The 23947-nt window shown below is 49.7% G+C and overlaps 1 protein-coding gene and 1 long non-coding RNA gene across 10 annotated transcripts; one reads left to right on the top strand and one right to left on the bottom strand.

Moving 5' to 3' along the window:
• Positions 1 to 1885: 1885 nt before the first annotated feature.
• HOXB3 (homeobox B3) lies at positions 1886 to 22771 on the bottom strand. Of its 8 annotated transcripts, none has more exons than XM_061343104.1 (5): positions 16665 to 17695; positions 11425 to 11487; positions 8954 to 9043; positions 5300 to 5853; positions 1886 to 4259 (listed from the first exon to the last, which is right to left on the bottom strand). In XM_061343104.1, the coding sequence occupies exons 4-5, from the start codon at positions 5733 to 5735 to the stop codon at positions 3493 to 3495; spliced, it is 1203 nt and encodes a 400-aa protein (XP_061199088.1). In that variant the 5' UTR covers positions 5736 to 5853; positions 8954 to 9043; positions 11425 to 11487; positions 16665 to 17695; the 3' UTR covers positions 1886 to 3492. The 8 variants fall into 8 exon arrangements, with proteins under 8 accessions (XP_061199088.1, XP_061199082.1, XP_061199084.1 ...); XM_061343098.1 differs by lacking the exon at positions 8954 to 9043 and adding an exon at positions 16048 to 16138; XM_061343100.1 differs by lacking the exons at positions 8954 to 9043; positions 16665 to 17695 and adding an exon at positions 21763 to 22771.
• Positions 10476 to 12334, top strand: LOC133206848 (uncharacterized). Of its 2 annotated transcripts, none has more exons than XR_009723888.1 (2): positions 10476 to 10843; positions 12028 to 12334. It is a non-coding gene; the product is annotated as an uncharacterized LOC133206848 (long non-coding RNA). The 2 variants fall into 2 exon arrangements; XR_009723889.1 differs by lacking the exon at positions 10476 to 10843 and adding an exon at positions 10854 to 11401.
• Positions 22772 to 23947: the final 1176 nt, after the last annotated feature.

A 23947-nucleotide genomic window follows, 5' to 3' on the forward strand; every position in this document is an offset into this window, starting at 1 on the left:
GGAGGGAAGGGGGATAAGCCGCTGGGGCTCGGGTTTTCCAGCCCTGTTTCTCCCGCAGCCCCCACTCACGCAGGGAGAAGCCTGGAAACTTTTGTCAGCTGAAGCATCCGTGTGGGTGGTGAAGGCTACTGAGAGACACACAATAAATCCAAAGCTGGAGCGGGGCTGAAGCGCAGCTTAGCAAAAGGAGGGGGAATCGCATAAAAAAGCATTTACAAACCGCAGCTCAATTAAAGGCAGAATTTCCCTACATTTCTATGAAAGCGGTTATTGAAACAGGCATCAACATGCTCAGCCCCGGCCCCGTTTACTGATGGGAAAGCGAATAGTTGCGTCTCCGATCAGCTTCTTGCTCGGGTGGCTTAAAGCGGCGGTTTGGGAGGGTCGGCTTTGCCCTGAGACTGATGGTTCCCCGCTTTTGGGGGGACAACGGGCAGCTGAGGTGCGGTTTGGGGTGCTGAAAGGAGCCCGCCACTCCCAACTGTTCCCTCTGCTTTGGCTGACGGTAAAATGCAAGGAAAAAAAGAAAAGAAGGAAAGAAAAAAAGAAGCCTCTTGGGTAAAGAGGGATTTTTCCCACGCACCACGCGGAGGCACAAAACAAAACTCCCTGCTCCAGGGGAAATCGGAACAAATGCGCAGGGTTAGCGAAGGACAGAGAAAGGCGGTAACTGGAACTGAGGCTGGCTGCTGCTTCCCGATTTTAGCTAATTCCTGGGAATCCCAGCAACATGGCGACGGGGATGAGAGGCAAGAAAATACATTCAGAGAGAGGGAGGTGGGGGGAAAGCCACGTTCAAACTCGAGCCTAAACCAGGCCCTTGTCCTGTGAGCTGAGCCCGAGATGAACCCCCACGGGTTCCTGCTCCTAGCTGCCGGTGTCCCCGACCAGGGACCGTCCCTATATGAATGGGCACAGCCCGGGAGGGAAAGGAGCCCTGTCCCCTTTATTATAATCATTATCCTGGAACTTCTTTTATTAAGACATGGAAAGAAGTGCAGGATCATTTCTCAGTTCCTCACTAGACCTGTCTACGGGCTGGCCCTGGCTATGCACACAGTGTGTAGAGCACACACAAGCATCCTTCTTGTTCTACAGTCCCGATCTTTTTATCGGTACCTTTTCCAGCCTTTTTGTTTTCCTGGCAGCAACCCACATCCCCCTCTGCTTCCCTCTGGGGAACCCTCCCCTCATCCTAGTCCTCAGCGAGCAGTTCACCCCTTCCAGAACCATCATAAAACTTTTATTGCCCCTCACTCTTTTAATATAAGTTTTCTTGGGGCTTTAGAGCATAAAAGGCAAATTATTCACGGTATTATCCCATCTGCTTCTGCTGCTGGTGGAGGGGCTTCTTCCCTTTTGCTCCCGCTGATAATGTAACATTTGGTAGCGGGCTTTTTTTCTCCCTTTTAATAGCAATTGCAAAGGCGTGTGTTAGTACAGGGGGGTGGAGGGGCTGTTGGTGTGCATGCGTGTGTACATATGTGTGCATGTGTCTACACACGTGTGCGCATATGTGCGTGTATTTCAATAGCGCTGAATTATAACCGGGAATGGGATTTCAAGGGCCCCACATGGGAACTCTGCGCCCTTTATCTTGCTTTTTCTGTCATTAATCCTTTTTCCTTTGTTTTCATTTGCGGCCCAATGGCAGCCCGGCCCCGGCGCCACGTGATCCTCTTTGTGGCCGCGGGAGCGGGCCGGGCCGCGGAGGGACCGCGCAGGAACAGCGCAAGGGCCACACTTAACTCAGATCCTCCGGTTCTCAGCCCAGGAGGGGACACAGACCCAGAACCGCTGCCCAGACCCCATCCTTGCCTTCTCCTCGCTGTTTTCACATCCATGTGGTTCCTTTTCTCTTTTAAATCCCATCGAGAGGACGAGATAAAATGGATAACAGAAAGTTTATTCAAGAATTGTTCAACAGACAACCCTTATCAAGGAAACAAAATAACTACTATAAGAACAAAGAAAGAGCTCGGAAGAGGCGGGGTGAGGTGGGAGGGAGGGAAGGATTAGCTATAGTTCTAATTCAGGACTATACAATTACAGGCTGGTTCTGCTCTCATGCCTCCAGTAGAACTAATTACATTTTTCATAAGTACGAAGGTAACATAAAACTACTGGTCTTCCTAAATTACAATAACTAAAATAAGCTTGTTGTACAATGACAAGGAAACACAATGTCCTTTAGAACAAGTAAATACTAAAAAAGTACAATTTGATTCCTTCTTTTTTTTTTGTTTTTTTTTTTGTTTGTTTGTTTTTTCCTCATATAAATACATAATATTGGGGATAAATAATACAAAAAAAAAGGAAAATATTTTAAACTGGCTATAACCAATAAATATATATGAATGTTCACCAGAACACACACCTATTGAAGGGCATCTCATCTGAGTTGGACAAAAGCCCTTCAAAGCTGTTTTTATACCCATTATATGTAAACTCTAAGTGCAACAAAGATGTCCAGACAAGAAAGCATTAGCAAATACTAGAGATCCATTCACTTCTGCTTCGATGGGAGGACATTCCATTTGTTCAAATATACCCTGTTTTCACGTAAGGTCAAGAGAAGAGGAGGAAAGAAGTGTAGGACTTCTGAGTCTTAAGATTGCTTTTCTGTTAAGGAACCCTAAGAAAAATACTCCCAAACAAAAACAAACCCAACACTGTTGAATGGAGACTTCATGTCATCAGAGGCAAAGGTGGGAAAATATTCAGACCTGTCAACTCTTTCTTCCTCTCTTTGGACTGCTGTTATTGTTGGGGGGTTGAGGCATTTCAAAACCCATATTTCCCAAACCTTTTGCAATACTTAGACCTCTCTTATTCTAGTTTGATGATGATTATTGTTATTACTGAGAGGGGAGGCAGGGGCTGGAGGGGAAGAGCATGAATCCCAGGCGTTGGCAGGTTTGTATATTTGCAGTTTATGTGGTGACTGGTGGGAAGTTACTCAGTGCACTTCCTCATAAGGCTGGGAAGGAAAAGCACGAGGTTCCTCTTGAGGAGTCAAGAAGAGGGTAGTTTTCTTGTGAATCTCTCTTGATTGCATATCTGTACACTTGTGCATGTTGATGTAGATGCAGAGACATCAACTGTAAAGACCTGACTCCTGACCATTCTCCTTCCCAATGTCCAAAAATTATCAATGACGATCTATGCTTGGATTGGAAATGAAGGATATTACTGCTTGAAATTGGCTAGATTCCCATAAAACTACCTCAGATCCACTTCAGAAACATTTGTGCTGAAACACAGGAGGTATACCTCTTCAGAGAGAGAGCTACTGAAATGCTTGGAAATTGTGCCTAATAAACCCAGCAATAACAATAGCAAGCACAACAAGCTAGTAGAAATTGCCCTGTCAAAGAAAGAAAGAAAACAGCTCAACGCAAATGTTCCTGAAGCTGATCCTGCCCTCTTCCCCTCTCCCATGCCCCATGGTGGGGTCCCATCCACTTTGCCTGAGCCTGCCCCTGCTCCCTATCACAGGTGGGTCAACTTGGGTGCCTCTTGGATTCTGCCCTGAGAAGAAGCGTGGTGCGTGGAAAGGTCTGTGTAGGTGGGGTGGGTCTCACATGGTCCGTGGTGTTGGCTCGGGGGCATCTGGGGAGGCCCATTGTAGTCCATGTTGGTGGCCTGGTGATGTGGCAGGTGATTGAGGCCATAAAGGGATGGGCCAGAGGTGGGCATAGAATCCACATAGTTACCTCCAACATAGACGGGGCTTCCCTGCATATTGGGTGTCCCGTAGGCCACCCCGTTCCCTTGTAAGACATGGGGGTCGTACTCGGGGGCCGTATTGGCGTATTTCTGTTGGGAGGGGCAGCCTTTGATGGGGTTTTGGTAGTTAGTTGACATGGCATAGGCATTTTGGTGGGGTTTATTGAAGGAAGGTGGAGAGGGGGCATCATAGTTACTGCTCATGGTGTGCAAGGCATTCATAAATCCAGCAGAGGATTGCATGGGCTGGGGTGGGCTGCCAGTGGGTGAAGGCCCTCCAGAAGAAGACCCCATGCCTTTTGACTTCTGATCTTTCTTATACTTCATCCTTCTGTTCTGGAACCAGATCTTGATCTGCCTCTCACTGAGGTTCAGCAGGTTGGCCATCTCCACGCGGCGGGGCCTGCACAGGTAGCGGTTGAAGTGGAATTCCTTCTCCAGCTCCACCAGCTGAGCACTGGTGTAGGCTGTACGGGCTCTCTTGGAGGCCGAGGAGCCTGGAGGGCTTTTCTCGCCGCTGCAGGTTTCTGCTGGCCGCAAAATGAAATCAAAGATAATTACTTACATGCAGCAATTGAATGCATCGTTTCTTAATAAATCCTGGAACAGGCACAAGAGTTCAACCCCCCCCCCTTCCATCACCCTTTCGCATTAGCCTGCACTCCATAATCATGTCATTTATTAAGAGTTCTGTTCTCCAAAGCTGCCCCTGGTTTATGAAAATTTGATCATGTCATGGAGAAAAGGATTCCAGGGCCATTTATTTACGAGTCGATTATTTCCAACAAATAATTTGGAGAAAATAATATTTGGCAGGGGGGCAGTGACTGCAAAGCCCATTAACACTAACACAGGGCAGTGTGGGGAGGAATTGTGTTTGCTGAGGTGCAAATGCACACGCACACATCTTATGTATGTCTTGCACTTGAGTAACCCAAATATTGGCATGTATGCCCTTCAAAGATGGCATTTGTACCTACCTTTCTGTGAGATAAACATGTATAGACCACATAAATTATACTCATATAGAGTGAAGTGTGTGCAGCAATGCTGAGATGAACTTATTGCTCAAAACAGTGAGATTTCTCTACTGATTGTTCTCTCTCTCATGTTAGAGATGCACATGAATGCATGAAAAATACACACGTTTGTGCTCACGGCCTATACACACACACACATACACTGAGAGCACCATGTTTACTGCTGTGTCTGGGGTCAGGGAGGTGGGAAGAGAACAAGTACTCTGCTTTAGCACCACTGGGCCGAGCAGTGGGTGGACATTTCCATGTATCTGTACACAGTCAGACATTGGCTGTGTACAACCACCTGGTTGTATCTCCCTGCAGTGCTCTGGATGTCTTGAAAATGAACCAAGTGTGCACAGTCAGTGCTGCAGGACAAGCCAAGGCTCTCTTGGCCTTTCCAGGGCATGTGGCTGGCAGTTTTGGGATCATGCCCCACAACAGGATCCTCACTGGATCCTTGCTGGATCCTCTCCCCTCCCTCCAAACCAGACCACTGCACCCAGTGGCTGTGTTCCCTCGCTGTTTAGGAAAGCAGAGCCGTATACCTGTGCTAGGGGAGCTGGTTTTCTGTTTGGAGTTTTGCCTGGATTCTTTCATCCAGGGGAAAATCTGCTTGGTGAGACTGGCATTTGCACTGAGGTTGGCTTTGCTGGGGGCACTTTTACTGCTCCCCGCCTGGTTATTGCTGTTGTTACTGGTGCTGTTGGTGGCAGGGTTTGGGGGCGGCGAGATGGGGGGAGGCGGGTGGTGCTCCTGGGGCAAACTTGGACGCATGCAGCTTCCATTCAGGTCTTTACTTTTTGCATGCGGGGTTGTGTTGCCAAGAGACTGGAGGGAGCAGGCGGACCTCTGGTAGTCGTTCTCCACGTGAGAGGCCGGCTGGAAGGACTGCTGGGCACCCTCGTAGCTGAATCCATTGGCATTCCCATAGGAGTAACCCCCAAAGATTGTGGAGCTGTCGTAGTACGTTGTCTTCTGCATCTCTGGGACTCCCCAAAATGATTTTTCCAGCTACCAGGGTCTTGACACCCCTATGGCAGAACATTGGCACCCCAAGGCCACGTGACAGGCTGTTTCCAGCTGTCTATTGGAAGCTGACCTGAAAGGTTAGGAGAAAACACACAATAATAGTACCCAGCCTATGAATCCATCTTGGAGCCTGAAAGGCCCATGACATGAATAGGGTCCCGCCGAACAGGCCGAACAGATGCTTTGAGCAGATTTTGTCCTGTGCACAGCCTAAGGAGGCTCAACAAATGTTACTGCGCAAAAGTGCTGAGCTCATTTTGGGGGGTAGTTTTCCTACTTGGTTGGTTCCTTGCTTGCACCCTTTTTTCCCTGGAAAATAGCCCCCAGGATGTGTAACTACACACATGCTCTACGAGTACACGTGGTTTCCGCTGTATAAATCTATTTACTTCTCTATTTCTCTATATACATATATACACACACACCATGCTTACATGTGCACTCCCATCTAAATATGTGTGTGTGTATGCATGTAGTATCATGTGCACATGCACACATCCATATTTAGAGAGCACCCACATTAATGTAAATCTGAGAGTACAGAATGGATAATTGCTGGCTCCAAGCATGAAAGGAATGAAGTCTTGCTTTCTTACCCCTGACCTATTCTAATCAGCCATTCACACACAGAAAAAACAGCCAGGCCTTATAGCATCAGAAATTAAAAGTCTGCCAAGTTGATTACAAGGCCTCAAACTGAAACCAGCAAATAGTCTGGTTTAAACTGAAACCAGTTTTAAACTGAAACTAGCAAATAGTCACTATGTTTTCTGCAGGTAATGGGTGTCCTAACACAGTTGGCTTCATTTGCTGTTTACACAGGGACTCACAAATGTCTTTGGAATTCAGTGCAAATATTTCAAGCAGATTTAAGCGGGGGCATGAATTCAAGAATGTGCCTCCTTTGGCCTGTTTGATAGCCTCCCCCTCTCTGGCAGCACAGCACAGGTTGTATTTAGAAAACACAGCCCTTCAGCGCCTGCTCTGCTTTGTGCTTGTCGGTCCTAACCTGGAGCTGCCGCTGGTAAGATGTGACTCCAAAACCAGTTTAATTGCTGTTGGATTTGGGGTTTTTCCTTTTTCTTTTCCCTTGGAAAACAAACCCATCACCAGGCCATTTGCTCCTAACTTTCCTCCCTTTGATTTTGTATTGTTCCTCCCTCCCTCTGTCTAAGCTCAAAAGTCTAAAAAACCCCAGTCCAAAGCCTCAAATTACAAAATGAAACCTTCCTCTTTGATTCCTCTCCCTTTTCATTTTTCTTGATCTTTTCCTCTGTCTTTTCTCAAAGCATAAACTTTACTTGACCATAAGGACAGAGTAGAAATACCCTTGGAAATATGAAAACTATCTTGCCCTGGAAACAAGCCGATGTGTGAGACTCAGTCAGCAGCTCACATATTTTACAAAGGCAGAGGCTTCTCTCCGCAGCTCGGAGCTGCGAGGAACCCCGTGCATTCTGTTTGGAAATTGATACCCACTGTATATTTAATTCTATCTCTTGTATATTTAATTTTATCTGGGCTCTTTCATTCTCTAAAATAAAATAAAATAAACTCAGTGGAGATAAACCCTGATGAGATATTTCTAAGTACCGGGGTTTAACAGAAGCCACAGCTCGACAATAAATAACATCTTTTTTTCCCCTTCCCTGACTGCTCTGCTCTTCTGTCATGTCATACGAAACCCTCGCAGCCTCCGAAGATGTGGCCACGGAGGAGCTGCTTTGCTTTTCCACACGGATTCAATCCTTTCTGCATTCCCAGATCCGTGTTGTGTCTTCCACGGAGGTGCGTTATTGTCTAGCGAGAGGACGGGGAGTTAACTCGTGCTTCTTTTCCTCGCCATGATAAATATGTCTTATTAAAAAGTAGACTTCACTCCCCGAGCCCGAGCTGGGAATGAATTAAGCAACAGCAGCGCCTTTCTTATGAATAGCTTCGCTGAAAATATCTACGAGGCCAGAGGTGGGAATTTCTCCAAGGCCCTTCCTGTCTGGCATAGGTTTGTTAAACCCCCCCCCACCAAATCCCAACCAAACCGAGCCAAGAGGCTGAGCTAAAGCAGCTAAAAATAACAGCGACGATCGCTGGTTTGGTTTTTTTTGTTGGTTTGGGGGGATTTTTGGTGTGTGAGGTTGTTGTTTTTTTTTCATGTCCATAAAATAAATTTACAACCCCCTTCGCCCAAAAGCTCGCTCGTGGCTTCCACAGCTTTGCTTTTGTACCTCATCTCTCAGCGCCTCGCAAATGCCGCTCATTTATCTTCGCCGAGGACGGCGCGATCCTAATTATTTACTCCAAGGAATTGCTTTAGAAAAAAAAAAAAAAAAAAGCACATCTCAGGCAGAATAATAAATATTCGATTATCTCCTGGTGCGGTTAAAGCCGGGTGGGATCCGCGCTGCCGCTTTTCCTCACGCTCCAAGTTTCACTTTTTGCGAGCGGTAGCGTTTAACACAAACTCTTTGCCGGCAACTTCGGAGTGCGGGGGTTTGGAGGCATTAAAAAAAAAAAAAAAACCAAATCAAAAGACGAGAAAAGAGGAGAAAAAGAAGAAAAATCGAAGGGAAGGTGCGAGAGGGCTGCGGGGAGGAGGATGCTCAGGAGGAAAAATCCGGCGGTCGAAGGCAAAAGGAAAGAGGAGTCCGAGGCAGAGGTATTCTGGTGTTAACGCCATCCCCTCCATGTTGGAACCCCCAAATTCACAACCTGCCTGTGCTGAGGAGGAAGAGCAGCTCCTTTCCCCTCCCCCGCCCCCTCCCAAGGTACATTTCCCAGCGCCAGCGAAACCAGGCAGAGCCCCGCTTTTCATTTCAATTATTATTAATAATAAATATTCCAAACATGCCCTTAACAATAGGGCGGCTGCTCAGGAAGAGCTCAGACCCCAGCTCCTGCCTTGGCGCTGGATATGCCTGCAAAATAGAGACACATTCCTAAAATTTCCCTCTTCCCTCCCCCACAACCGAGCTTCACCCCAGCCAGAACTCCCCAGTTGTAAAGCGGGGGGGAAAGGGCCCTGGATGAGGGCTGCGAAGGAGCCTCTGCGTGGAAGGAAGCTTAAAGCTTGTGAACTCTTCTTGAACCGAGATTGGAGTCATATGGTCATAAATCATTGGGACATATACTCCGCCATTCACAAAGTGATAGCCTATTTGAGTCCGGCTTACCTTAGTCTCTGACGAGCAAAGCACAGGCAGACATAATATATTTTCACATCCAGCATCCACGCAATCAATAAGCAAGGAATGACCCCCTTCCTTTAAAAGCGTTAAAGGAATATACGAGCGAGAGAGGAACAAAATCCAGCATATGCATGTATATATGGACTAAAAAAAAAAGCCCAAACAGAGGGGGAGGGGGCTCAGCCAGTGGAGCTTTCGGTTACGGCAGCTCAAATTGTCTCTCTGTCTCCGTTTGGGAAGAGAAGGGAGGCGGGGGGGGGGAAATAAAAAAATCAAGATGCTTTCCAGCTTCCAAGATGTGCTGAGGGCTTTGAATGGCCAGACCCTGAGATTCGAGTTGCCCTATAGCTGGTACGCGCTGCTCACTGATAACAATGGCCTCTGCTTTCCACAGCAAAGGGGAAGAAGGGAAAGGAGAAGGGGAAAAAAAAAAAGAAAGAAAGAAAAGCTGAACACAACCACCCCCACCCCCACCCCCCCCTTTTAACTATGCAATGCTTGGCTGGGATTAAAATAATAACGCAAAGAATCCAGGCTACTGAAGGAGGGTGAAAGGGGGGATAAAGCCGGGGGGGGGGAGGCTGTTTTTAAACCCCGAGATTTGGTTTGGATTGCCGGGAAGAGCCAAGGAGCCTCCCGAACAGCGTCACTAGTGAAAAACGATGCTAATGGCAGCGGTGGTGACCGGCGGCCTGGGCGCGGGCGCGGACGTGGCCGCGGCTTCACGTGCTCCCCAGTTAGGCGTCGATTCATGCTAATAACATAGTCATAGCATGTCCCCCCCAAGCCCCCCACCCTGCTGCCCCCAACCCCCACCCCCCACCCCTCGGTGGCGTTTAGCCCCGAACCCCTTTTTCTGGGGATTGAGGGGGGGACACATGGACAGAAGCCGCCGGGCACGGTGATTGCAAGGGAGGGGGAGAAAAGGGGGAACCGCTCGTGTTGCTGCAACTCCGAGGCCCCGCGTAACTTTCTGCGTTAACTTTGAGCGTCCCAGCGTCTTGGGGGCTCCTCCCGGCTTCCGCCAGGGTGGAGGTGTGGGGTTTACGGGGGGGAAGGGGGGTGTCGGGGCTCAAACTACCCCCGGGGGAGGCCAGAGCAGCGAGGTGTTGAGCCATAAAGATGATTATTATTGCTATTATTAATAAGGCCGTTGCTGCCAGCGAGGCGCTGCCGCCACAGGAGATTTACGCCTTCCCCGTTCCCACGCGGCTGCGAGAGCAGAAACTCGCGTTTTGGGGAAAGCCCGTAATGAGGAGGAGCTGCGAGGGGGCGGAAGGCGGGGAGGAATGGAGGTGTCTGCACTTTCCTTTCTTGATTTTTGTTCTTTTCTTCTTTAAGTGCTACTTTTGTTCCCCATCGCAGTTCTCTCCCCTCCTTTAATTCTGGCGCTCGCTCCTTTAGCTTAAAGTGCTGACGGGGGGAATTTACAATTAGCAAAGCAGGAAAAAGTGGGATCACAAAAGGCTCCTCGGACCTCGCCGCGAAGGGACGGCCCGTCGGGGGCGGGGGGGGGGGAGGTGGTTTGGGGTTTTTCATATCTGTGTGTGCACCTTTAGGCTGAGAACTCCAGGAAGAAAAATAAGCGTGTCCCAGGAAACACTTGACTTTTGAGAGGACTTACTCGAGGGTTTCTAGGTGATGGATAAAGTCCTACTCCACGGACCGCGGTGTTTCCAGCTATTGTTCTGCTGGCAGGGAGCTTTCCACCGGCGGACACCATTATTTTTCCCCCTATTTAAACTTTTCATGAACTACTCCAACATAAATCTTCTCCTTCAAGCCAGTTCTTACTCTGGAGCCCCGGCGTTGACATTCCAGGGAAGGAAGGATGAAAACCAGTAGTGGACTATTCTTTTAAAGACTTCTCAGTAGGTAAAATACTCTCTAGGTTTCTGATCTGGAGCTCCACTGACTAACTGGGAGTGCCCAAGCAACCAGAAGTCCCTCGGATACCGCAGAGAACTCCTCTGAAGTGCAAAACCGTGCTTTAACTTTAACTAGCAGCCAAAAAAAAAAAAAAAAAAAAAAACCTTTTAGAAGGTCGTTGCACGTTTAGATGCTGAGCTCCTGCAAGCAGAGTTTTTAGGCTCCCTTTGGCATCTTTGCTTTGGTTGCAGCTTATTTTTCTTTAAGATGTAACTCCCTCGCCCTCATCCCGAAATCAGCAGCAAATGTTGCAATCTGCCTGGATTTCCCTTCAAAGGGAGTACAGGAAATATCTTCAATTTAAAACACTCCCTCAAAGTTACGCTCATAAATCACAAGTTTAAGGGCAAGCCAGTAGCAAAATGAAAATAGTCCGGTGAAATGCAGGGCAGCCCTGCTTATCCTGGGGATGGGGGAGAGGGACGGGACTGGATGGGACAGGAGGGGGATTCACTTTGGGTGCCCTCAGAGAAGGAATGAAGGGAGACACAGAGACACGCACAGGTAGGATATTGAGCCAAACTCACCGGTTGTGGAACGTCTGGTCCAGCAAAGCCGAGGCAGTGGCGGGCTTTGGGAAAGGAGGAGAGCTGGGAAGGGGGAAGGAGAAAAAACAAAGTATGAAACTTCGGTGAGAAACGAAGGGATTCATCACCCAGAGGAACCTTTGCGTGGAAAAGGGGAGAAGATGGGCTCTGGTGAACAAAAGCCCCAGCAGTTCCTCTGACATTATCACCCACCCCAGTCACCGGCATTTCCAGGACCCGATATCCTCATCCCGGCACCAGGGTTATTTCGGTAAATCCCTGCTCTCCCTCCGTCCTTCTTCCCCCCGTACAACCCCCCGAAGGAAACGCTTCTCCCTCTCTGGGGTTCGCGTGTGATGGAAGCGTTTGGTGTGGACCAGGGGCGGTTTGCTTACTGCTGGTGGTGAATTCCAGATGCTATTTCAAATATATATACATTGGGAAGGGTGTGGGTTAAATTCTGGTGGTATTTTCAGGGTTAAATGCGTTTAAGAGACTAAATATCTGCAGCTAAATAGCTCTGGGTTCGACATCAATATAACAGAGAAAATAGAGGTAGCAAAGCCTGAAAGATCCAGAATGTGGGTTTTGGTGTTTCTCCAGTATGGTGGAGGGATCACCACGAAGGGAGGGGGAAGGATGGAGATGCGCTGCAGTGTACGAGGCCACGGGGAAGTGATTCGGTATCAGAATTAACGGTTTGGAGACGTAAACATCTTGAAAGCCACGCCGAGATTTATCGCCACAACTTTGGCACGAAGGATTCGGGAAGGGGGAAAGAAAAGGAGAAAGACAAAACAATCTCATTTAACAAAATTTTCGTTTAGGGGAACATTCCAACGCTTTAATAATCCCGTTTCCGTTCTGTATGTTGATGTTATTAATCTCGAATAAAAATGTTCCCCTCACACCCCTATTCTGCTCGTGATAACATCCCCAAGTCCATAAATCCCCCGCTGATGCTTCGTGACCTTCTCTGCTCGGCGGCCTAAAGCTGGAGGTTTTATTACTGTTATTATTACATGGGCGCACAGTTTAATACACAGCTCTGGCAATATTCCACTTACGTCCCAGCCCTCCCCCGGCTTTTCAGGTCCCTCTGTAGAGCACACACAGAGGTTTGTAAAGAGGGGAAAAGGAAAAAGAAGGAAAGAAAAAGCTTTTTCTGCGCTGTGAACTCATCCTGTTTTCAGCAAGTTCCGGGCTGGAAGGAAGAGGAGAAGAGGGCAGGGAAGAGGTGGGAAAAAGAGAGAAAAACGCGTTTATTTGGAAGGGGATGTAGGAGGGAGGAGGCAAAAAGAGAAACAAATAAACAAGCCCGAAGAAGCTGGAATAAACAACGGCTCTAGCGCGGAGGGCGGAGGAGGGGGGGGGGGGGTGTTTCTTTGTTTTTCATATATTCCCTGGCAGCGCAAGCACAGAGGAGGGATGGAGGGAGGGTGTTCCCCCCCCCTTCCCCTCCCCCGTGTTCTTTGTTTTGATCTGGGGGCTTTTCTCTGTTCATTTTCTCTTGGAGGCGGCGCAAGTCCCGCCCGGCCCCTGCTGCGCACCCGCGGATGCTCCGCGGGGCCGCTCCTCCTCCCTCGGCTCTTTATTTAGTCTGAAGGGAAGGAGTTTGGGTTTTCCCGTTCCCCAGACACTGAGCCTGAGAGCGGGCAGAGCTCCGAGCAGGAGGCGAGAGCTATGGAGGGTGCAGGACCTCCTGAAACCTCGAACAGAAGCCAGCCCGGATAAGAAATCAAACTGAAACTGAGCGAGCGCTGGCTTTGCCTTGACAGATTAGACCTTTTTCTCCCCCTGACCTTTGCTTAGACGAGCAATAACTCACCAGGTTAATGATCAATCAGCGGAAGTGCTTTGGAATTGTCTCCAAAAAAGCAAAAACAAAACCCAAAACCAAATCAAGCCAGCGGCCCTTGAGGCTCCCCCCCCGCCCCGCAGCCCCCCGCTCCCATGGGTCCACTTCTCCTTGCTCCCACGGGGTGCGGTGGGGTTGAGGGGTACGGGAGGGCTCATGGGGACACCGGTTTGGGGGATCAGCGTGTTGCAAACAGCTCTTTGGGGAGCAGCACACCGGAGACGGGCTGGGAACTGGGAATCACCGTCCCCACTTTTCTTCTCTCTCTTCTCCCTCCTCCTTCCCAAATGCCAAAATAATGGCTTGAATTATGCGCCCACGTGACTGGGACACGTCAACCTTTTGCCTATTTTCCCCAGAATTGGGAAATTCCCGGCTTCCCCCTCCGCTCCCGCTAATTCCAGCATCAGCGAATTCCCTGGAGCTCCCGGTCAGGAGGTGCCCCCGCTCCCGGGGGCTGCCCGGCCCTTGGGGGGGCTCTGGGTGGCTTTTCCTTTGATTTTTCCTACCAGTTTTCCTTTCTGTCTTTTAACCTGGAGGCGAACAATCACTATAGGTGAGGAAAGAGACCGGCAGCACCCACCGCTCCCGCAGCCTCAGCATCCAACCCCACGGCAAAGACGACGGAAACGGAGGGGGAAAGTAACGGGTCTGGGGGAGCAGAAAAAACGGAGAAGGGCTTCTTAGCCTCCCCGAGGCCCCGAGGATGGGCTTCTCCCTCCACGGCGACTCCTCTGGTCCCTAAGATGAGGTTCCTCGGGGGCTCCCCGTTTCTTCCCATTTTAAACCCCACTCCGTTCCCGCGGGGGGGGCCCCCCCCCCCCCAATCACCAATATGTAAGAAAGAGAAGGAGAAAATGAGGATTTGGTGCTTTTCTGCCATTGCCCTTCCTTAGCCTCCCGCAGGACCAGGCACCATGCTCCCGTCGTGGCCATTTCTATGAGAAAAGGAAGGAATTCGGTTATTTTTTTGCAGGGATACTCGCCTCATTCCTGGCCTCGGCTGGCGCTGGAGAAGAAGCTGGGCATGGGGCAGAAGGGACCTGGGAGAAGGAATGAGCCCCATTGTGCCTGCTTCCTTCTGAGAATGCAGAAAGAATAACAAATTCTGAAGAGGAACTCTCCGGAGAGGGAGGAAGAAGTGGTGGCAAGGAATTCCATTTCTCTACTTTGGGATGTTCACGTGGAGTATTTATGGTCTGTAGGGAAGCGTGTGGATCCCACGGAATCCTGCATCCTCCCTGCACGCCGCATCTCCGCACCCCCCCCCCCCCGCCAAACACCGGCGCACCCCGAGGCGCTCCCCTCGCTACAACCCCTCGGGAGCTGCAGGGTGCTCCCAACGCCACCTCCTCACCCCCATCAAAGGGCTCCCACCCACCCCAGGTTAATTTTTAATGGGGCGGGAAAGTTTGGGGAACGGCAATGTTTAACGCAGGAGAGGGCACGGAGGTGAAAGCGGGGGTTTGAAATCCTCTTTCAGTCCGAGTTCTTACGGCTGCGAGAGCGGCGGGGCCGAGCTGGGACACACGTATTTGGGGCAGAAATATCCCCCCTCTGCACCCACCAAAGGGCTGGGCAGAGGGAATAAGCCTCCTAGGGGAGTATTTGGATTAATATCACAGAGAAACCAAACTACTCCTTGCTCTTTTCCCCCACATCTCGGTGATCCCGGATTCACTCACAAAGCAAATCTGAGACCCCCACCTTTTCTTCCCCCCCCCCCAAAAAAAAACCCCAAGAAGCTGGGAATAAGTCGCTTTTTAGGAAGGATGAGGGAAAAGAAAACTAGGAAGAAAAATACCCCCACCCCCCCATCCCCCTAAAATCCGCTGTCCCAAAAGAGCAGAAGTGGGAACAGCACAACCCTATAGATCTATACGGTTACATTTCAGAAAGTGTCCATTAATATCAATTTACTTCAATGAAAACTTTGCTTCTTCATGAAGTTGATGATTTATGATAAAATCAATTAAATTATGGCCACTCAGGGCCTGCGGTTTCTTCTCAGATTTCATTCGCCAACAGATCAAGCGGTTGGTAAAAACACCCAACTTTAGCTGGAGGCGAGTAAAGAGAAATCTGGAGCTGAGGAAATTTAATGCAAAGCAATTTTCAGGGTGGAAAAATAGGGCAAAAACAACAACAAAAAGGAAAAGAATAAAATAAAGAAGCTGCCTGTGTAGCTGAGCTCCTGCTCTGCCAATATCGCAGCTCGCCTCGGGAAATATCAGCCACTGAGTCAAAACTTTCCCAGTTCCCCAGTCTAAGAGAGTATTTTTAGACCTGGCAAATTGTCCCGAGGATGAAGTTATGATGTCGCTCTAAAGGGAGAGGAACCAAAGGAGAACAGAGCACGATTATGTATGTATTTAAAGCGGAAAAAAAACCCCAACTTCCCAGATTTAATCCCATTTCTCGTGTTTCGGGTTTTTTTTTTTTTTCCCTCCATACAAACGGTTCTCCTGTCTCGCTCTTAAAATACCCATCGGGCGTTCACGGGGCAGGATGGAGGGGGAGCAGCCAGAACCGAACAGCACAAACCCATAGTAAATAACGCATCCGATATTCCCACGCGTAATCTCACACACACCCCCGCCCATCCTCTTCGATCCCAGACACCGCATTTGAGCGGAATGACCCGTTTTGGAGGCCATTCGCTCCCTATCCCCAACCCAAGCAAACATCGAACCTCTTTAAACATAATATTTTCATGCTCGGACACCCCAGAAGCCACCGCTTTAATATTGAAGCCTCCTTCTTACCCATTGCGGTCAAACGCACGGCTCGGCTAAAAGGAACAGCAGCTCAATGAACCAGATGTTTGTTGGTCACATCTGGCCACTCCACCCAGACCTGGGGAGGGAAAACCCGCTATGGACATACACAGAGCTTGGGAAAGCTTCTTTTTGGGGTGGGGGGGGGAGGGCTTTCTTTTTTAGAAGCCCTTGTAATGAGGGTCTGCTTCAAGTAAACAAAAAACTTGGTAGGGCCATAAATCACCATCACAAACATTCTTCAGTTTAACACCCGCTTTTCCAATGGGCTTTTGTAGTTTCTTTTTCAAACAAGAGAGAGGTGCTAAACCTTTACCAAATGTATCCCAGACAAACTTCGCAAGGAATCACACCCTCGGACAGAAGCTTTTTGCGGCCGGTCCCCGTTATGGACCTTGCGAGGTCTTTTTTTGCTCATCCCCAGCTCTCCCGCTCCCGAAGCATCAGTCTTAATTTGTGAGCGGCAGAAAGTCAGCTACAGCTAGCGGAGAGGGGGAGAAGCCTGTCAAAGCTCTCGGAGCAATTCATTACATCTCAGAGCGCCGGAGAAGGGAGGAAAGGCAGAGCCGCATCATTCCTTTATTTATTTGTTTGGAACTCCTTACCTGTGAGACTGTCCGACCCAGGACTTCAAGAAGAAGGAGCGAAACCGGATCGGATGGGGCGAGTTCGCAACTGGAGCAGGCAAATTAAGGAGAAGCAACTACTTTATTGCACCCCGGAGGAAGGATCTTGCTGACGGCTTTCCCGGACGATTTGGAATTTTGTTTCCCTAAAGATGCTTTGATTTTTAAATTATTTCTCCTTTTTATTTTTTTTTTTTTTTACTCCCTCGATTCAAACGGAACTGACTTGACCTGGAGAAAAATAGAAACTCCTCCGAAACAGCTTTAAGGATTGCAAGGATGCGGCCCCCTTTGCAGAGAGATACCGAGCGAGCGGGGTGGGATGGGGGTGTCGGGAGGGGGGCGAGAACACGTTCCCTTTAGGAAAAAGAAAAGGAAAAGTGCCCCCCCCAAAACCTCCCCCACTCCTGACTCCTTCGTATCTCTCTGGAAAGCTGTTTCTCTTTATAAAGACTTAAAATGTTGCAAGACGGTTGTAATACTGAGTGACAAGGGGTGCTGGAGAGAAGGGAACCAAATGGATTCTGGTTTTTAGAGCCAGTAGGAATTGGCCAGCCTTCAGTGTCAGGATTCAAAATTGATTCCATATGTCTCGGCCGGGGAAAGGGGAAAAAACGAAGGATAGAAAGAAGGAAAGGGAGGGAAAGAAAGGGGGGTGTGTGGAATAGAAGCTGTGCAAAGCCCATCGGGTTTAATACTTTTTCTCACTCCCACCCTTCCCAGCAATACCCTGCCATTAAATCTTGCCCTTTTCCACGGAATAGTTTGCACTTTCGTGTTTGAAGCGCAGGGAGTGTTGAGGTACCAGTAGCAACAAACCAGATCCTGGGGGTTATTTTTAGACTTGGCTTTTCTGCAGCTGACCTCAGCGCGAGGAGAGGAAATCTGGATCTGCGTGCTGGCGAAAGCGCGCAGCGTGTCACAGCTCCCCAGAACCGGAGGGAACGGGAAGATGCAAACCGTCCCCTCCTAAAAACCACCACCACCAGCATCATCATCACCCCACGGCGCCCAGCACCAGGGCAGGTGGTGGGTTCATAGAGTCCTGGTCAGGGTGGTGGGAAAGGGGTTCAGGGAGGGGGGAGCCGGTTCCTCTCCCAGTCCCCCCTGAGCACAGGGGCTGCGGTTTGCGGCTCCCCATTGACTTCACCGGGACATGCTCGGAAAGAATTTGACCCGAAGTTTTTCAGGCTTCTCTCCTGACCTCTCAATACCGCTGCCAATAAAGCATCGATGCATTTCGCACGGAGTCGGACATCAAAAGGAGACGAAATAGCAAAGAGTGGGGATTTCTCCTTAACCCCTCCCCTTGTATCTACGCTAAAGTAAGGAGTCAAATCTCCACCATCGCCTCTGATTTATAGCCTCCCTTTTCAGCTGGGATGGTTACGGACAGAAAAGTGTTGAAATGCGGTGGTCGCCTTTTATTTCTTTCTCCTCCTCCCTCTTCCCCACTAAAAATAAAAAAAAAAAAGAGATAAAACCTCAAAGAAAACAGTCCCCGTTTCCAGACTTTTGCTTATTTAATTGAAAAGCAACTGAGCTTTTGTCCTGGCTGCTCATGACTCGGGCTCGTTTCCTTATGAAATAGGAAAACGAAGCACAATAGGCTCCAGGTCCCCGGGTCTCGGCGACGGTTTCGGGGTGATACCGGGGGACAGGGGCGGGCTGAAGCTCCTTCCCAGGGGGAAACACACCCACGAAAACAAAAGGATGGGGTAGAGCTGCTGCCAGGCCCTGCCCCTACGCCCGCTCCGCACCTCAGCCCGGGGTTTCCGCGTTATCCCCTTTATTGCTCCCCTTTCCGGCCTTGCAGCTCTCGCCCTCCGCAATGTTTTGATCTGAAATAACTCTCTCCTCCCGCCTGCAATAAATTATGAATTAAGGTGCTGTTGACTCATATTTACAACGTTAATAGCTTCCTCTTTGGGAAAAGATAGGGGATGTCTGGCCGAAACGGGAAGGGAGGGATATCTCTTTGGGGATGAGATGTGCTAAACACGGATTCGTAGCGCCTATAGACCAGAGACTTCTGACGAGATGTCAGGCAAGGAGAAAGGCTTATTGCACACAAACTAATGAAATCGAAGCTGCTTGAGTGACTTGGAGTAGCTTATTGCCTCCTCCCGACTCTTGGACGTTGTTTCTGCCATTTGTAACTCTAAGGTACAATAGCTGGTTTCTCGAAAAGAGCCCCCCAGACCTCGGTTTCAAAGAGTTAATAAAGAAACACGACTTAAACACGGTAAGGAGCTATTCGCTCATTATTTGTAGTGAGGCTGGGAGAGCAGCGGCGGCGGGGGACGCGCAGATGCGCAAAGGATGCTCTGGGCAAGGGCTTCTGCTCCGGAATCTCCCTAGCAGCTCTGGCCAAAACCAAGCCACTTCCCTCTAGTGATCGCTAACCTCAGAGGGAAGAAACTTGTGTTTTGGGAGGGATGGAGCTGGTGCCCCCCCAGGCCCAATCCTGCATGAAGAGAAGTTTTACACCACCTACAGGGCCCCCGACCCAGTTTTCGGCCCCCGACCCAGTTTTCAGCCCCCATCAGCCGCCGGCCGGTGACAGAGCAGGATGGGGAACATTCTGCCTTCTCCTACCCAGGGCTGAGGTACCCGCCTAGGCCTGGGGTCCCCTCCAAGGTTGGAGGCTCCTGTCCCAAGTTTTGGGGTCCTATCTCTGTCATGGGATGACCTCCTGGGTCTGGGTCGCCTAAGGGAGCTCTGGAGCTATTATCCAGTAGCTGAGCTTCTGTTCTGGCTCTGAGCCTCATAACTGGAGTCTGAGAGTCTTCTCAGGGGTCCTATTTCTGGTGCGGAGCCCCAACCCGGGGCCAAGCCCCCCTCCAGGGCTGGGCCGGCAGATCTCGGGGTCGGGGCAGCGTCCCCAGCACGGAGGTTCGGCCACAGCGACCCGGCGGCCCTCGGCCACCCCATCTCCTCCTGACATCTGCTTATTAAAGCGCGACACTCGCACAAAGGCGTCTGGACCGGGGATAAATAGAGCCCCGGGTATTGATTTAAAGGGGGCTGCCGCCCGGGGCGGGGGCTGCGGGGCGGCTCCTCCGCACCGAGCCCGCAGCCGCCCCCCGCCAAGGGACGATTTCTCATGCTCAACATCCCAAACCGACAGAAAACAAAAAAAAAAAAAAAATAGGAATGCCATCACGTAAAACAAACCAGCACCGAACAAAATAAAGGGGGTGAAGAAAAAGAGGGAAGAAGGGGGGTCTGCATCCATTTGAAGCCGACAACCTAAATTAATACGGGGCTTGACAGAGAATGATGCTGTATTTCTGGCTCCGTCACCATCCCTGGATCTCCCTTAATATTTAATGAAAGTCGCTGAGTTCCTCTAATTTTGCTACATAAAGGTTTACACTGGCAGACAGAGTAAAATATCCCCGCTCGGGCGGTGTGAGACTTGGCTGCGAGCAGAGGGGAGGAAAGAGAAGGGAAGGGGAAAAATTCAGGGAATTCTCCTTCGAGAATCCGGTGCGAACATTTAATCTTTGCTCCTGTTGTCAGTTTTATTGACTCCTCGCATGTTGGAGCTTGTAAAATATTTAAAAACGCGATCTCCCACTTCCTCCTTCCCTTTCAACACTCCCGGGCAGGACCAATTTGGTCCAGTTTGGAGACGGGAGGGGAGGGCAGTGTTGATTCCCGACCTCCCCTTTGCCGTGGAGGATGCGCTTCCCGCTCTGACAGGCGAGCAGGTACCAGTGCCTCCCGTTCTGGACACACATCTCGTCCCCAAAACGCTTCAGCTTCGCTACCTCAGTGGCTTGAAAGAGATTCCCCTAGTAGAGCTCTGCTGTGTTTTGCACAGGAATCGCTCTGAAGGTAACAGCTGACGGCCAGGTTACGCTACTATTTAAGCTTATTTCTGTGCTCTTTCTCCTCGGAGCTCTGCTTTTCTCAAGATAAATAGCAGGCCCGGGCTCCTAGAGCATTCCTGAGAGCACCTTTTCCAGCTCTCATCATAAGAGCTCTATTCTCTGCCTCTCCATCCATCACCATCCTAGCCCGAGCGAGCCACGCGAAGTCACCCTCCTACACCAAAAGCACAACGAGATACCCGCGAGGAGCTTATCCCCCTTTCTGCTGTTGTCTGTGGGTCAACCCCTCCGGGCTGGGTCCCTCGGCAGCGCCTCATTTCTCATAGCCCCCCTTTGTTCTGCCTTTGGTGGGCAAAGTCCCCTTCCCGCCTGGGACCAGATCCGCGCCTCTCCGAGGCAGCGACCTCCCAGCGGTAAGCTCTGGTTTGGTCTTGGTTTAAAATGATTCTTAATTATTTTGTTGCATTTCAATTCTGTTTCGGAGCCTGGTTTAAAACGAAGCATCTCCAGCAAATGCTTAAAGCAACCTGTGCCTGTTCTCCAGCAAGGAGTCCTGCCGGGGAATGGGGAGAGGGAAGTTGAGAGAAAATGAGTTATCGTTCAGAAAGTGATGTTGCAGCGCAGGACTCCGAGCTGTGATTTTGATATTAAGGTCGTGCTTTTTTACTAGGTTTATATGGCAATGAGGCGTTCCCGGTTTCCCAAATTTATACAAATCTTTCCTTAATTGGTAATCACAGATGCTGTAATTTAAGACCCCCAGCTCCAGAGCTTTCATATTAGCTGCTGATCTATTACTGTAAATCGCCTGAAATCATCAGCTCCAGGGAGTGGGGCAGAGAGAGATCCTCGCTCTAAAATATCATCGCTTGCACATCATTTTCACTCCAGAAATGATTTATCTTGGCCACCACTCTAAACAACACAACTCTCTCACAAACACACACACAATGGCAGCCGCGCTGCTGCTGACATGTTTATTGTAATAAATCAAGAAAGGGGGATGAGGGGAAAAAAAAAAGGAGGTTGCGAGGAGAGAGAGGGAGAGAGGGGAATATTCCTAAAAATATCAATGAAATGCCTCGATGGGTATAAACATCCATAGCGCCATGTGAAGAGAAATGGGAGGAAATGAAGACGGCGATTTGTCACATTTTACGACAATAACATTAATAACAAACAATAAATTTACATGGACATATAGACACGCTCGGAATTGGGAAGCCCCTGCTACTTACAATAATCCAGCCCTCGGCGTGGCTTCGTGGGTCCTGAGAATTGTTTTATTGCAGCCTCCTCTCCCTCTCTCCTCCTCTCCCCCTCTTTCTCTCTCTCCCTCTCGCTCTTTCTCTCCCTCTTTTTTTTTACCCCCCCCTCCCCTCAGCTCTAGGCTTGTTTTTTAAAGGACAGTTGAATTTCACGTCAGACACAAGGAGTCCATGGCTGCGATTTTCCTGACGAATACATATCTATTCTGCAAGCTCGGCATTAATTATTTAATGAATCACGTGATGGGAAGGGGGAAGGGGGTCTCGCAGTTTCATACTCAAAGGACCACTGTGACCTTCCACCGGAACAGTAGTTTTCGAAAGAAGTTTCCAACTGAACGAAGCTTTTCGAGGTGGACAGAGCCCCCCCCCCCCTTCCCCCCTCTTCCTCAGGGCTGCTCCCCAAAGCCTGGCACGGCGGTGAGAGGCCGTGCAGGGGCACCCACCTCAACCCCCTGCCCTGCCCTAGGCCACGCGTTTAGCTTTATTCCCCCATCTTAAAAGCCCTTAAACCCTTCCCTAAACATTGCCTGCAGCTTGGCTTTGCTGGACCTTGCTTCTGCTAAACCACATCGTGCTTTTTTTTTTCCTTTCTATTTTTATTTCCCCTCTCTCCACGCTGCGATTTTCATGGCAGGCTTGTACTGAATAGCACAACTGTTTTAGAGTCTAAACCAGCTGAGAATATTTATACTCCTGGTTTGCAAGAGCTCAGCCCTCCCTTCCAGGCCTTTTCTCCCCGCTGCTGTTATTGTTTGGCCAGCTTTTATTGCATTAAAAAAATAAAATCAAATCAAATTTGGACTCTGAGGAGAGCTGCCAAGTACAAGGATCCTGGAAAGGAAAAAAAAAAAAAAAAAAGGAAGAAGAATGAGCAACAAAGGGAAGCGGCTTGGAAAGGCCTCGGAGTCCACGGAGGGAACCCACCACCCAAGACAAGATAAGGAAAGGAGCCTGAAAGCCTCAGGAGCGCGTCCTAGAGCAGGGAACCCCAGGGCAGAGCCCCCCCAGCAGCACACCAGCACCCCTTCAGCCCACTGGGGCGGCTACATGGGGAATCGACCCCTCCGCCCTCCACCGGTAAAGCCTGGAGGGAGCTCGTCTTAAACATCAACGTAAATTTGAAAAGCCTAAAAGCAGTTTTAGTCCCCCTTTAAGCCAAGCTTAGGATGCTTTGTGGGGCAGGCTCTGGGCTGCCCCCGGCCAGGAAGGAGCGAGCAGGGAAGCGCTTCATTTTCAAAAGTCCTCGATTATTTCGGAATCGATTTTATCGAGTGAAAGTCGCTGTTGGTAGAGAGACGCTTGGTCAAGGAGTGGGGGGGTGGAAATCCAATTGAAAGGGGGTTCTGTCGCTGGGGGAAGGGGGTATTTTGGAACTTCAGCTCGATTCAGAAGCCGCAACTTTCGCTTCACACAACCACTTCTTTTTTCCTTCCCTGTCATAAAAGGTAGAGTCCCTGTGAATGGAGCCGAGTAAATACACTAAAAAAGAGAGGGGGAGGAAAGGATCAGAGTCATCCCAGGCAGCAAACGGGGCAGATACCCCCTCTCCACCTCCCCTGACATTTTTGGGTTTGTTTCATGCAAAAGAAGCACCCGTTTCGGGGGTTTCTTTTATTTTTTTCAAGCCCCCAGTTCAAAGGGTCGGAAACGCGGCCATAAACAGCGGCTTCACCCTCCGAGGTGCCGTGATCAAAGCCGTTTTCTTTCTAAAGATAAAATGAACGTTTATATAGTGAGAAAGCGAGATTGATTTACGGATTTAAACACGCCGTTCTTATTGCGAATCATAAATCTGTCACTGGGGCTGAGAAACTCCCAACCCGCTCGCCGAGCCTTTAAAGCTACCCAGAGCTATAGAGGGGGCATACTATCACCCACCACCACCTATATACGAATAGACCCCCCCTATCCTTGCTTATCTAGACAGATATATACATATATATTTATTTCTACGTCCTCTATACCCTTTCTGTCCAGTAACTACTCAGTGGGATGAGTTATATCATTTTCTCACCCTTTTTTGTCTAATTTTGCGACTAAGGGGTAACAAAGGGGCTCAACTCTGGCCGAACCGGTGCTGGGAGAAGGAAATGGGGGTCCCAGCTCGGTGGGGAGGGAGGGGGGGGGGGAAAGAGGTCCCCGAGTGTCCCCC

This window comes from Neopsephotus bourkii, unplaced genomic scaffold, assembly GCF_033783945.1.
Source record: "Neopsephotus bourkii isolate Nb327-2 ecotype Australia unplaced genomic scaffold, CSIRO-AGI_Nbou_v1 NB_1821, whole genome shotgun sequence".
In the NCBI taxonomy this organism is placed as follows: domain Eukaryota; kingdom Metazoa; phylum Chordata; class Aves; order Psittaciformes; family Psittacidae; genus Neopsephotus; species Neopsephotus bourkii.

Bases quoted from the DNA above. Each gene is read 5' to 3' on its own strand.
- HOXB3 (XM_061343100.1), bottom strand. From the start codon at position 5,735: ATGCAGAAGACAACGTACTACGACAGCTCCACAATCTTTGGGGGTTAC. The intron at 4,260-5,299 runs GTATACGGCTCT...TTTTGCGGCCAG, and splicing joins AACCAGCTCCCCTAGCACAG to CAGAAACCTGCAGCGGCGAG.